This window comes from Notothenia rossii (genome assembly GCF_949606895.1).
Source record: "Notothenia rossii genome assembly, contig: scaffold_82, whole genome shotgun sequence".
Taxonomy (NCBI): Eukaryota; Metazoa; Chordata; class Actinopteri; order Perciformes; family Nototheniidae; genus Notothenia; species Notothenia rossii.
In genome coordinates, this window is record NW_027640332.1 from 103854 (window position 1) to 115611 (window position 11758).

The following is an 11758-nucleotide window of genomic DNA, read 5'->3' on the forward strand; positions in this document are numbered from 1 at the left end:
GGTATGCTATAGTCATCCTACACACACACACACACACACACACACACACACACACACACACACACACACACACACACACACACACACACACACACACACACACACACACACACACACACACACAGGGATAAAGAAATCATTTTCTTGAATATGTAATAAAACCATCTCAAAGGACCGTTTGTTGAAATTCTTTATTATTCCGCCGGGTTATTCTGCCCCTCTTCTCCTCCCACATTGAACATCGCAGAAACTCCGTTCAAACATCAAAACGTTCAGCTCGGTCGGGAATCGATGGCTATTACTTTTCTCATTCATAACTTTCATAATTCCAGAGATACATCCCATAATACATCACATTTTTAACATTGAAGTCAATGGAGAAATTCTTCAACTTCAACAAATCTTCATGCAACTTCAACTGCTAACTGTTCCTTCATACTTTCACTCAGAAACTTTAAAATGTTACACATCTTTCTGACATTATTCGTGTAAAACAACTTTTAAATCTGATTCTTACTTTTAGAGATATTAAACATTGGTCCGACCTTGGTAAAGAGGCCTTCTTCAGATTTTAGAGTGTGTGACGTCAGAGTGGAGGACAGATTTCATTTTGCCTTCATATTTATTTTTAAACTGCCATAATTCCCAAACCCTAAATTCCTGAGACATCATTTATCATGACAAACGTAGGAAAACATCTCGTAGCTTGAAAGATAAAAAAAATTAAGCAAAATAATTCAACAAAATGCCTCTTGAGGGCATGAAGTGACAAACACTTTCAACATGCCTCCATTGAAGCCCATTCAGGTCTCAACGCTAACTTTTAAAAGTGGCAGGCAACCAGGCATCAGCTTTTGGTTGCCAAAAACTGAAAATACTGTTGCCATGTTTAGTCACCTTATATTTTAAATAATTAAGATACTATAGGCTACAGTTATAAATCAACTTAATAATGAACATGTGACACAAAAGAATGTTCAAATGCTTTGCCTAAAGAGGCGAAGCCCCTCCCCTTCCGGTGGAGCTCCATGGGACCTTATTTCTGAAAAAATATGAATAGAAGTCAATGGAGAGAGAAATATTATCTTTCGATCCCGTTTGAATTGTGCCACGAATTACACATATGATGTTTGTCAATTTAAAAGATCATTTTGCAAGTCAAAAAAAAAAATGTGTCATAAAACTTTGAAGTAACACATTTTTTGTGTGAAACACTGAATGAACTACATCTCTGGTCTCGCAGAACAACACACGTCACCAAGATGGCCGTCACTACTGTCTTGCTAAACAAGGGATTGTCTGCCCTCACTATCACCACAATGAAACACGTCCAGAAGAATGTCATGCAAAGCTGCCTGCCTTCCTTTGATTCTCTCTGAACTGATCTTTTTAATGTTTAATGTCAAACATTTGTGCAGATAGCGTGAAGTACAAAAGATCGCCGATGCTAATGTAGCGTTAGCATTTCTCCCCCAGGCTTAAATGGTGTATTATAGAACGATCACACCGGTGACAGTACTCTTCAAAGGGTTCACGAAATATGACTACCACTCTTACTGTTGAACAGGTTGGGTTACTTGATGTCACTTCATGTTAAGGCTAATAAAAATTACAAGGCTAAGGCTGTAATGCTAACTAACGTGCTAGCTACTAGCTAGGTAGCTAACTTGATCCAGCCACTCCTGGTCCTTTCATCAGACGGGAAGCGAAAGAACGAGCAAGACCCATTGCTGGTATGATAACAACCTGATACTAAGCACACAGGCATCTTGTTAAAGTTAACTTATCCAGCGCCATATAGATTCTAGCTATCTCTTAGTGGAGGAAAACAGTTATGACATCACTTACGCGACTCTGGGATTTGTAGTCTTTCTAGTTGCGTATTTTTCATAGTCTTATATTTCAACAGTTTTACGACAAACTGACTTTTTTTACATGGAAATTATTTTTTAAGATTGACAAACATCATATGTGTAATTCGTGTCACAACTCAAACGGTAGTCGTGGGGGGGGGGGGGGGGTCTGCAGTTCGGTGGACTAAGGATCGCACCACTGCTTTTTGCAGATGATGTGGTTCTGATGGCTTCATCGGTCTGCGACCTTCAGCACTCACCGGATCGGTTCACCACCGAGTGTGAAGCGGCTGGGATGAGGATCAGCACCTCCAAGTCTGAGCCCATGGTTCTCAGCAGGAAACCGATGGACTGTCCACTCCAAGTAGGGAATGAGTCCTTACCCCAAGTGAAGGAGTTCAAGTATCTCGGGGTCTTGTTCTCGAGGGAGGGAACAATGGAGCGTGAGATGGGTCGGAGAACCGGAGCAGCGGGAGCGGTACTGCAGTCTCTTTACCGCACCGTGTGACGAAAAGAGAGCTGAGCCAGAAGGCAAAGCTCTCTGTCTACCGCACCATTTCCCTTCCTACCCTCACCTATGGTCATGAAGGATGGGTCATGACCCAAAGAACGAGATCGCGGATACAAGCGGCCGAGATGGGTTTTCTCCGCAGGGTGGCTGGTGTCTCCCTTAGGGATAAGGTGTGAAACTGTGCTGTTACCATTCTTGGGCCAGGACTCTCTTGAAAAAGAGATTTTTAATCTCAATGAGACCTATCCTGGTTAAATAAATAAAATAAATAAAGGTGAGAGGTTCAGTCATCCGGGAGGGACTCGGAGTTGAACCGCTCCTCCTTCGCGTCGAAAGGAGCCAATTGAGGTGGTTCGGGCACCTAGTTAGGATGCCACCTGGGCGCCCCCCTAGGGAGGTGTTCCAGGCACGTCCAGCTGGGAAGAGACCAAGGGGTTGACCTAGAACCAGGTGGAGGGATTATATCTCTTCTCTGGCCTGGGAGCGCCTTGGGACCCCCCAGTCAGAGCTGGTTGATGAGGCCAGGGAAAAGAAAGTTTGGGGCTTTCTGCTGGAACTGATACCTCCGAGACCCGACCACAGATAAGCGGGAGAAGATGGATGAATGAACTAAAACGGGATCGAAAGATACGTTTTCTCTCTCCATTGACTTCAATACATAATTTTTCCAAAATAAGGCCCCATACACCTGAACATCAGCAGGAGAGGACTCTTTAAAGTAGAGAAACTACATACTGATATACACCTGAACATCAGCAGGAGAGGACTCTTTAAAGTAGAGACACTACATACTGATATACACCTGAACATCAGCAGGAGAGGACTCTTTAAAGTAGAGACACTACATACTGATATACACCTGAACATCAGCAGGAGAGGACTCTTTAAAGTAGAGACACTACATACTGATATACACCTGAACATCAGCAGGAGAGGACTCTTTAAAGTAGAGACACTACATACTGATATACACCTGAACATCAGCAGGAGAGGACTCTTTAAAGCAGAGACACTACATACTGATATACACCTGAGCATCAGCAGGAGAGGACTCTTTAAAGTAGAGACACTACATACTGATATACACCTGAACATCAGCAGGAGAGGACTCTTTAAAATAGAGACACTACATACTGATATACACCAGAACATCAGCCGGAGAGGACTCTTTAAAGTAGAGACACTACATACTGATGTACACCTGAACATCAGCAGGAGAGGACTCTTTGAAGTAGAGACACTACACACTGATATACACCTGAACATCAGCAGGAGAGGACTCTTTAAAGTAGAGACACTACATACTGATATACACCTGAACATCAGCAGGAGAGGACTCTTTAAAGTAGAGACACTACATACTGATATACACCTGAACATCAGCAGGAGAGGACTCTTTAAAGTGGAGACACTACATACTGATATACACCTGAACATCAGCAGGAGAGGACTCTTTAAAGTAGAGACACTACATACTGATATACACCTGAACATCAGCAGGAGAGGACTCTTTAAAGTAGAGACACTACATACTGATATACACCTGAACATCAGCAGGAGAGGACTCTTTAAAGTAGAGACACTACGTACTGATATACACCTGAACATCAGCAGGAGAGGACTCTTTAAAGTAGAGACACTACATACTGATATACACCTGAACATCAGGACTCTTTAAAAAGAAACATCTCACAAATGTATAAAACAGCTTCTTTATTTTATTTTTTCAAACAATAAATACAAATATGTTAAACTCGAATGTCTTCATGTGTTCTTGTTCGTATAAAAGTGTGTTCATACAGAAAGTCATCATCTTTAATATCCGTCTGCTTCCATCGCACACTTTAGATAATAAAGCACAGATTTAACAGCTTTTTAGAAAAACTCAATATAAAAACGTACAAAAACAATATTCAGCAGGCGAGTGAATAAAAAACATTTAGTGGAATAGTTTGGAGACGCTCAGGCGACGGGCCGCTGTCATACGTCTAATAAATACTAAATCAATAAATAGATTTTATTTAGCTGAAACTTCTGGATGGAAAACACCTGGTCAGGTTAACGAGGAGAGGGAGACACCTGGCCAGGTTAACGAGGAGAGGGAGACACCTGGCCAGGTTAACGAGGAGAGGGAGACACCTGGCCAGGTTAACGAGGAGAGGGAGACACCTGGCCAGGTTAACGAGGAGAGGGAGACACCTGGCCAGGTTAACGAGGAGAGGGAGACACCTGGTCAGGTTAACGAGGAGAGGGAGACACCTGGTCAGGTTAACGAGGTGAGGGAGACACCTGGTCAGGTTAACGAGGTGAGGGAGACACCTGGTCAGGTTAACGAGGAGAGGGAGACACCTGGCCAGGTTAACGAGGAGAGGGAGACACCTGGTCAGGTTAACGAGGAGAGGGAGACACCTGGCCAGGTTAACGAGGAGAGGGAGACACCTGGCCAGGTTAACGAGGAGAGGGAGACACCTGGTCAGGTTAACGAGGAGAGGGAGACACCTGGTCAGGTTAACGAGGAGAGGGAGACACCTGGCCAGGTTAACGAGGAGAGATTACAGGTAATTCAGAGCGGGGATTTAATCACAGAACAATCGTTAAGGTAACATGTTCTATATTTCATAAATTAAAGACTCGTTGGTTTTTTGTGCAATTTAAAAAATGCTTTGTGGGAAAAACGATTGAAACTAAAATGAAATATCTTTTGCAAGAAAAACTAATTTTTGACCAATTTTCGTTTTAATTTGCAAATGTGTTTTCGAAGACACGAGATGAACCCCGTACTTACAGCAGCTTTACATTTGTTCAAAAGGCAGCGTTAAACTTTACAAAGAAGAGTAAATATAAAAAGGTGCTCATCGGTGAGGAGGTTTTTAAATCTGTGCAGAAACTCAATGATGTGAGAAAGTGAAGACGAAGAGGTTAGCAACATTTAGCTTAGCATCAGTGAGATCATAACCCTTTTTACTTCAATATCCGTTTACTCAAATACAAATAACACCTAGGCCACAATGAACGTTTGGGGGGAAGGAGCTGTGGGGAGGGGTCATAATGTTGGGGGAAAGGAGCCGTGGGGGAGGGGTCATAATGTTGGGGGAAAGGAGCCGTGGGGAGGGGTCATAATGTTGGGGGAAAAACGGAATTTCAAGGTTAAAGTTTTACATTTTCCCCAAAAATAGTTTTTTTTTTCTGTATAATGAGGTTTTTTTTATTTCAATGTGCAATTATTGTTTCTTGCAAATAATCCGAGAATATTCTGTATTTTTTCTGTGAAATTTAAAACTTGAATCTGAATTTCTCGTAACTTCAAAAGATCACATTTGGGAGCATTTTCTGACATTTGATTGAAATATTACTTTTACGATGAATCCATTATAAATATTTGATTGTTCCGGCTTTTTAAAAACAGGTATTTCTCGGTCATGATTATTAATTGTTTTCAGGCTAAAATGTTATGAAAGTTTGTTTAAAATGAACGTTTCTATATGAAATAAAATCAGTGGCGGTCGATCGATACTGGATATTACTTCTGTTCTGATGAAGACATTTATAAAACTATTTCATTATAAAACGGACTCTTCGTTTTAAAGGTCTGTCACTTCTTCAACCCCCAATGATCCGACTCCCTGGAGAGTCGCTCAGAAAACGCTGATTATTATTGGAGCTATTTTAAAGTTGTTTGTTTTATGAACAAGTGGTTGGTTTACAGATCTTTAGCTGAAAGTCCTCACGTTGTGCGCTGAATAAGTACCGTTAGGCATCTTCTCGCAGCAGGAACAGAAACAGAAGAAAAGTCCTGGACTTCTGAGAACAGAACAAAACAGGAAAATGAAAAACAAGAAATATAAAAAGAGGAAATTCAGAATGCCCGTCTGCTTCTGTCCGACTGAAAGCTCATTTGTTCAAATATCTCCGATCAGATTTCAGATGTTTCTCAGACTTCCTGCAGCAGAAACACGTCGTCATGAATCTGCAGGAGGTTAGAGATCTGGACCCGGGTTAGAAAGTGAAGGCAGAGACCATCCTGAAGAGAAACTCAGTTCTTAACGAGCAGGAGGTTTAAGGAAAGGAGAGGACACAGGACAGGGGACAGGACACAGGACAGTCCGAGTCAGATGAGAGTTCGTAGCATCAGAACAAACCTCATTTAACGAGCGGAAGGTTTTAAGATCTTGACTTCATAAACAAACTAGAGGCCGTTTCCATCTTGAATCCGATGAGAGTCCGTAGCATCAGAACAAACGTTGGTAAACAAACTAGAGGCCGTTTCCACCTTGAAGTAGAAACACTGAATCATTAGAGTTCATAGCGGTGTCAGATCCCCCACAATGCCCCTCTCCTCTACTTTTTCTTCAGGTGAGCGCCTTGGCACCGGCGCAGGTATGTATTGTAGAAGAAGTTGCTGAACAGCATCAGGTAGCTCCCGTACATGACGGCGGCGCAGCCGATGTTATCGATGCGCGTGGGGCAGTCTGCGCTGTTCATCCATTTATAAACCAGCGCGCTGACCAGCAGGCCCATCGCCATCTGTCCGATCTGAGCGCTGGTGATGATCACAGCGAGCGGTCGAGGGACCTTTAGCCCTGCGGCGCGAGCAGAGTAGTAGCTGTACATGAGAGCGTGCACGGTGAAGTTCATGGTCATGAACCAGCCGCCGCCCGCCACCATGTCCTTGTAGGAGTACCAGGAGTAGAGCAGCACGGTGATGTGATGGTACCAGTGCAGGAACAGCAGCTTCTGCTTCCTCAGCACCACGAAGGCCGTGTCGCCTGGCAGAGAGGGGGTCAAAGGTCAATGACTGCACTCACATCTCTTTATCCAGTCTGTTAACCCAGTCTCACAACAGACGTGTAATAGCTACGTTTGTCCACAGGGCGAAACTTAGACATTACTGGGTTGGTCTGTTCGACCCCTCAAAGCTCTTTACATGCTACGAGTCATTCACACATTCAAAATGTCTAGAAAGATGTCCTGAAGATTTTGGAAAAGCTGCAGAAATATATCCAACACAAATGTTAAAAGTGGCAGAAATATGACTCGAAGCTTTAGTGAGCAAATGTGTGTAAAGGTCCTTAAAATGACCAAACCTTATGAGAGGTTTAATCAAATATAAATATCTAATTTATATTAAAAAACATGACTTTATAATCTAATATAAAAGAAAATAAATGACTTAATGGAATTACTGATCGTAAACATGTATAATAAATATAAACGTACCCAGCTCCGGGGCCTTGCTCAGCACGAAGGCGTACGCCCAGAACTTGCTGACCGGTCCGTTGTAGAAGCTCTGATCACAGATGGAGCGTCTGAAGCCCTGGAGACTCAGGATGTGAACCATGTAGGAACTGGTCCGCACCGCCCCGATGATACTGCGCACACACACACACACAGAGACAGACACACAGAGACAGACACACACAGAGACACACACACAGAGACACACACACAGAGACACACACACACGTTTAGTTAAAGACCTGGTAAAACATTGAAGATTCAAGGCTTTATCATGTGCTCAGCAGCTAAAGATAACTTGTGAAAATCCTGAATGTCCTCTTCCAACATGAGAGCAACATGCTAACAAAGGTATCACCTGTAGCTGTGAACATGACAGGATGTGTGATTACCTAGAAGAGCATCAGGACTGTTTGAGGCATATGATAGCTATGTGATTAACATGATGATTCAGCCTCTATGGAGAGAGACATATGACAAGCATGATCATTTCTGACGTGGAGCTAATCTGAAGTAAACATTGAATACTGCTTTCTATTCCTCCATCTTGTGACTGTGTAACTCCCTCTCTTGGATGTCAGCATGTGAAGGACACTGTTCAGGAACTAGTTGATGCTCTGTATGTGATGACTCCTTCCATTCTGGAGAGGATCACAGATACATGGATCAGAGATTCAAGCTCAAACCGGGGACCAGGGAGAGTTCTCTAACTGTGTCAATGGAAAAGTCCTCCTCAAACAGACCAACCTCACATCACTTGTTAGACGCTTTTATCCAAAGTGACTCACATACTCAGTACTGTGGACAATCCCCACAGGAGCACTTTGGGCTGAAGTGTCTCAGGGACACAACAACATGCTGACTGCAGTGGGGTTTGAACCCGTGCAACCCACTGCACCACACGCCTCCCTCCGTGTGAATATATATAGGACATAAAACTAATGAAATAGAAATAGTGCAAGAAGAGTCCATACGAGTGGAATTATATAAATAATTAGCTAAATGCAAACAGATGAATGTTTATGGATGTTCTTAATAGTTTTCTCATGGTCATGTGGGCGGGGTGTAAATATTTGACTGTGTTCCAACTCATTACATCTTATTTATTATTATTACACCCCTTGTAGTACCAATGAAAGGTGCTTTACAAATAACATGTATTATTCTTATTTGATCTGATTTACTGACTTTATACAACGTGTTTTTACCTGAAGACGGCGAGGCTGAGCGACCAGAGGACGAGCGGCAGGCGCAGGTTCATCTTGGGACGGAGCTTCATGTAGTGCTGACCTCCGAACACCAGGGCGGCGTAAAGAGCACTGAACACAAAGGACTTACTCCTGAAGAGAGAGAAAAAGTGAAACGTTAAAGTAGAGACACTACATACTGATATACACCTGAACATCAGGAGGAGAGGACTCTTTAAAGTAGAGACACTACATACTGATATACACCTGAACATCAGCAGGAGAGGACTCTTTAAAGTAGAGACACTACATACTGATATACACCTGAACATCAGCAGGAGAGGACTCTTTAAAGTAGAGACACTACATACTGATATACACCTGAACATCAGCAGGAGAGGACTCTTTAAAGTAGAGACACTACATACTGATATACACCTGAACATCAGCAGGAGAGGACTCTTTAAAGTAGAGACACTACATACTGATATACAACTGAACATCATCAGGAGAGGACTCTTTAAAGTAGAGACACTACATACTGATATACACCTGAACATCAGCAGGAGAGAACTCTTTAAAGTAGAGACACTACATACTGATATACACCTGAACATCAGCAGGAGAGGACTCTTTAAAGTAGAGACACTACATACTGATATACACCTGAACATCAGCAGGAGAGGACTCTTTAAAGTAGAGACACTACATACTGATATACACCTGAACATCAGCAGGAGAGGACTCTTTAAAGTAGAGACACTACATACTGATATACACCTGAACATCAGCAGGAGAGGACTCTTTAAAGTAGAGACACTACATACTGATATACACCTGAACATCAGCAGGAGAGGACTCTTTAAAGTGGTTTTTTTTATTACAGTTTCTTATATGTTAATTTAAAATCTGTGTTCATGCTGACTTGTTTACGTTGGGCCACACCTTAATCACATTTAAAAAAAAAAAGAATCTACATTTTCGGGCAGGTGAGAGGCCGACCTGCTCTACCTGCTCTCCAGGTATCTTCACCTGTTTACCTTCAGGGGATTACATCAGCCCACTTTAACTACATCAGATTTCAAATAAGATTTGTTGTGTTGAATGTTGGTGTCATGTTACTCTAGTGTTTCTAAGCAGCTGTGATTGACAGACCATCGATTAATATTATATTTTTTTCAAGCTGCGTAAAATGAACATGTTTTGTTTTATAATAGATTGCCATCAGTGGATTAAACCAATAAAGAACATCCTGATAATGGCTGATTTTACAAGTTTTATATCATGAATCAGTTTAAAAATATCACACTAGTCAAACATACAGTTATTTTCCAGTGAAAGTTTAAAACAGGTCACATTTTTCTCGGTTTCTGCTGCATATTTTGGGATGTCATCACCTGGGAGTGACTGCCTTTAACAGGAAGAACCGGATTAAAAATAAATAGCGCAACCTACCAAAAATAAGTGACGTTACAGTGCCTCACCTGTGGTACACCTGATTTAGAGATAAAGCTTTCTCCTTTTAGTAACCCCAAGAGAACTCGATACTTGTTTGACCCACACTTAAAAAAACGCACCAAATCTTTTTCACAATTTACTAGTTTTAAAGTTCTCTGCTTTTTAAATGACGGGTTGGATAACAAAAAAATGAATGTTTTTTTTCTAGAATGAGCTATAAAAGCTTGTCAATTGGGCTTAAAAACATTTTAAAAAACGCTTTTTATTACACTAAAAACAGAAAATATATTTGAGGTGATTTGATTTTTTTTTTTGCGACCATCGCTCCCCGTTCGGTGGGGCACTTGGTATCGATCGAACCGGTTAAAGAGGGGGTATGTGTGTGAAATACGTGTTTTTAGTTTAGTTTATGTATGCCGAAACAAAGACTGGATCCAAACCCTCCAGAAACTGCCTTCAAACACGTTTAAAACAACTCCTACTTTTACAGTAGAGATTTCTATTAAAAAAAGCTAGTTTCCTTAACGGAGTTTTGCACGCAGCTTCCAGCGGGGGCATTTCGGCTCTTACTGTTCATAAGCTATTAAAAGTTTAAAGTCAAGGCAAACATCTCTCAGTTTCTGCTACACACTTCAATATGTCCTCCACAATGAGGGTTTTAAATACCACTTTCCTCATATTTGTTACAAAACATCAGTTTAAACAAAGTTATATGTAATAAATCAACATGAGATCTCCACTCTGTTCTGCTCGGTAATAATAAAGCACGCTTGTCTCCGCTTCCTCCCCTCTGAACAGTTAGCGGGGTTAGAGTTAGACATAATGCTGATAAATCAATAAGTTACCAGTTGTCCTGCATCCACTGAATGGCTCCTCTCTCGTCGAACCTCCTCTCGAAGCTCCACTCAGACAGCAGCAGCTCGGAGGCGTTCAGCTGCTGCAGAAGCTCCATGATGACAGCTTGTTCTCAGGTAAATGTTAAATATAAAGTGTTGTATAAGCAGTGAGAGTCCTGTGTTTCCGTCCTCCTGTGTTTCTGTGTTTCTGTGTCTCCGTCCTCCTGTCGTCTGTCTGGCTCCTCACCTGTCTCACACTCCTAATTAAAGCCTATTAGCAGGGAGGTGGGGCTTCCAGGACACACCTGCTTCCTTTCAACTTCTTTCAAACTTCTTTCTTCCGTGTTTTTTAAATGACATGTTATTTGTAAAATGTTGATTCAATATTAAGATTTATCATAACTAATATTTAATATTCTTTAATTAACATTCAACGTTTGTTGTTTACACTTCAGCTTTGCTAAAGATTACATAAAAAAACCTATATTACTATTTATTTTTACATGAATTATTTTTTCTCTATTTTTAATAATAACGTCACATTTCCTAAACATTTGCACCACAACCTTTAAGCTGAATTTAAAGAACATTAGAAGAGAAGAAGAAGAAAGATATTGGAAGATATATAAAGTTTGATCATAAATGCCAGAAAATGGTCTGAAAATATAATATATATAT

The 11758-nt window shown here is 41.4% G+C and overlaps 2 protein-coding genes across 5 annotated transcripts in view; one reads left to right on the forward strand and one right to left on the reverse strand.

Moving 5' to 3' along the window:
• The window catches only part of aifm2 (AIF family member 2), a 14130-nt gene extending 13955 nt beyond the window's left edge, over positions 1-175 (forward strand). For all 4 annotated transcript variants that reach the window (XM_079694916.1, XM_079694917.1, XM_079694918.1 and 1 more), the window contains one exon: positions 1-175. This exon is cut by the window's left edge. The gene's annotated coding sequence lies outside the window, so the exon portion shown is untranslated.
• A 3887-nt stretch (positions 176-4062) lies between these two features.
• LOC307026781 (very long chain fatty acid elongase 6-like) lies at positions 4063-11330 on the reverse strand. The gene is made up of 4 exons (XM_079694912.1): positions 11090-11330; positions 8808-8939; positions 7582-7733; positions 4063-7130 (listed from the first exon to the last, which is right to left on the reverse strand). The coding sequence occupies exons 1-4, from the start codon at positions 11194-11196 to the stop codon at positions 6703-6705; spliced, it is 819 nt and encodes a 272-aa protein (XP_079551038.1). The 5' UTR covers positions 11197-11330; the 3' UTR covers positions 4063-6702.
• Positions 11331-11758: the final 428 nt, after the last annotated feature.